This window comes from Myripristis murdjan, chromosome 23, assembly GCF_902150065.1.
Source record: "Myripristis murdjan chromosome 23, fMyrMur1.1, whole genome shotgun sequence".
In the NCBI taxonomy this organism is placed as follows: domain Eukaryota; kingdom Metazoa; phylum Chordata; class Actinopteri; order Holocentriformes; family Holocentridae; genus Myripristis; species Myripristis murdjan.
Window position 1 is genome coordinate 8,733,938 of NC_044002.1, and position 2,607 is coordinate 8,736,544.

Here is a 2,607-nt window from a genome sequence, read left to right on the forward strand (position 1 = left end):
ATTTGAGGTACTGGTGACCATGCAGGTGGAAAGAGCGCCCGAAATAAACAGATAAATAAGGTGGAAACAAGGGGGCTGCGGATGCAGATAACGGCACAACGCGACACCCAGCGACGTGATTTACAGTCCAGTCTGCATTAGGGGTGTTGGTGGCGGATTAATAACCAGTCATAAAGAACTGGGAGGGGGACAGTGTTGCAGGATAGAGAGAGAGGGCTCTGATAGAGAATTAAAGAGAGGGAGTGTGTGAAAGAGAGAGAGAGAGAGGGAGGGAAGTAGATAAAGCTGGAGTCGGCACCATGAGCTCTGCACTACCTTACGACTCCCTGCCCGCTCGGCTCAGTCCCAGCAGACGAGCCTTGGACTGGGAACGCGAGCAGCTAGCAGTACGAAGACTGTCTTCTCCAAGGGGGCTTGACCTCCTCACTCCTCCTTCTCTTCCTCGACGACCCTCGGCGATCCCAGGTTACCTGCTCCCACCCTACCAAGAACAGCAGGACCAGCTCCAGCAGCAGCAGCAGCGTCTGTCCTTGTCCGTGGGCTCAGAAGCCTCCCTGGCGCCCCCTGTTGTCCCACCTGTGGGTGCTGCCCCACCCTGCTGCCGCCCCGTGGGAGTCATGCATCTTCTGCGCCTGGGTCTCCTGGCCTTCAGCTGTGTCTTTTGGGCAGCTGGCTTGGCCATCTTCACCCTGGGTGTATGGGCACAAGCTTCATTGGCAGACTACATGCTGCTGTCTGCCAATCGCTACCCCAACGCCCCACTCATCCTCCTGTCTACCGGGGCAGCCGTCACCGCCTGGGGCTTCCTGGGATGTCTGGGAGTGGCTGCCAACTTGCCTTGTTTGCTGAGGGCTTATGGTTTCTTTCAGCTGGCTGCGCTCATTGGTGGCTTGGCGGCTGGACTCTCTGGCCTCTTCTATCGTGAAGACATTGCTGAAGGATTTCGCAGTGGGTTGCAGCGGGCGGTGACAGGCTACGCAGAGGACGAAGGCCGTGCTGATGCTCTCGACAGCCTACAGAGGGCCCTGGAGTGTTGTGGAGCCGAGGGTTGGCGCGACTGGCTCACCTCTGAATGGGCCATCCGGGACGCAGCGTTCTCGCCCGTGGGGAATGGTACGTTGGTGTCTCTGCCGGACAGCTGCTGCATGAGGCGCAAGGGCTGCAGGAACCGACTGCTACTACCAGAGGACAGTGAAGGAGTGGCGGCTGCAGGAATCCATCCCCATGGCTGCTTTCGGAAAGTCTTCAGTTTCGTCAATGACAACGTCTTCCACATTGCTGCCACTGTGCTGGGATTGGCCTTCACCCAAATAGGAGGCATTGCCCTAGCTTGTCTACTGGCCAACAGATTGGTGCCAAGACCCCCTCGGCCTGTAGTGGCACATTAATGATCAATTTGAAAATTAGACAAGCCACACCTGGGATCAACCCTACCCTACAACATTGTTAGGATTTGGACTGAACAATACCTTTAACCTCTTCTTTGAACAGCATAATGTAAATAAATCGCACCTCGGGTTCTCCCATAACTCTTCTCACTTTATACTTCACACCATTGTATGTGTCCAAGTTTTCTTCCCTTTAAACAATTTTACAGGAGCGTTCACCGACAATTTTCTTCTTTAGCTGGTTGAGGTTGGCTGTGTTCAACAGATGCTGCTCTCCACATGCATTTTATTAACAGTATGCATGTTTAGTTAAGTCCAAGAATGGTGTTAAGAAAAGAAAGTAATAATTTGTTACTCTCTGTGACATTTGTGCCTTGTGCTACACTGTTTTGTGTGTCATAGATAGACATAAGAAAAGTTTTTAAGAAAAGTAATTACTCCAAACGTGTTAAATGGTGTTGGTCAGATTATTTCTACATTAGAACTGTTCCATCCTTATATCCCTTTATTTCTACAGTGTCTATGGTTTGATGCAGATGATATTAGCTTCAATCCCTGATTTTTGTGACTCAGCACTACAAAATTAATTCTAAAATGCTCGGATGCTTTGGCATGACATTAATGTTGTGCATACCAACACAGGCATGAAACAATGGGAAGCAGTACTGCCCGATAATCCCTCTGGAATATAAAACAAAAGTAATCGCCACAACATTTTCTCACTCTTTCTGAACATCCAACTATATGTGAAAATGATTGTCATTTTGTTCCCAGTATTGGCTTATAAATCTACGTTATTTTGTTATTGCCCATTTACATTGAATCAATGTATATGTCATTAACAGAGGGGCTGATTTTCTTTTGTGCCCTCCCTCACCCTGTTGCTAACCACATCATCATATATCTAACCTTTCCTGTCATGGATAAGGACTTTTTATTGCTCTTGTAATGGCATTGTACTCATATTATATATTCAGCATACCATGATGTATAATCTAATAATGACCAGCAGTGGGAGAGCATGAGTGAGACTGTAGACAATATCTGGTCACGACTAAACAAAAAATCTTTGCCTCATTATGGGAAATGATATTGAATAGGCACTGGAGATTTAAATCTCAAGCCCTGCTGGTTTTCAACCCTTGAAACATAAAATATATGGCAACAGCATTCTTGTGAAGTAATGTGGTATAGTCTCTGTAGTATGTACAATTTCAAT

General features: G+C 47.8%; 1 protein-coding gene across 1 annotated transcript; it reads left to right on the forward strand.

Moving 5' to 3' along the window:
• The first annotated feature begins 284 nt into the window (after positions 1-284).
• On the forward strand, positions 285-1,388 carry LOC115355495 (tetraspanin-7-like). The gene has a single exon (XM_030046327.1). It carries the CDS (start codon positions 300-302, stop codon positions 1,386-1,388), a length of 1,089 nt encoding a protein of 362 aa, XP_029902187.1. The 5' UTR covers positions 285-299.
• Positions 1,389-2,607: the final 1,219 nt, after the last annotated feature.

What these genes read in the sequence shown, in the direction of transcription:
- LOC115355495 (XM_030046327.1), top strand. Translation starts at nt 300, where the DNA reads ATGAGCTCTGCACTACCTTACGACTCCCTGCCCGCTCGGCTCAGTCCC.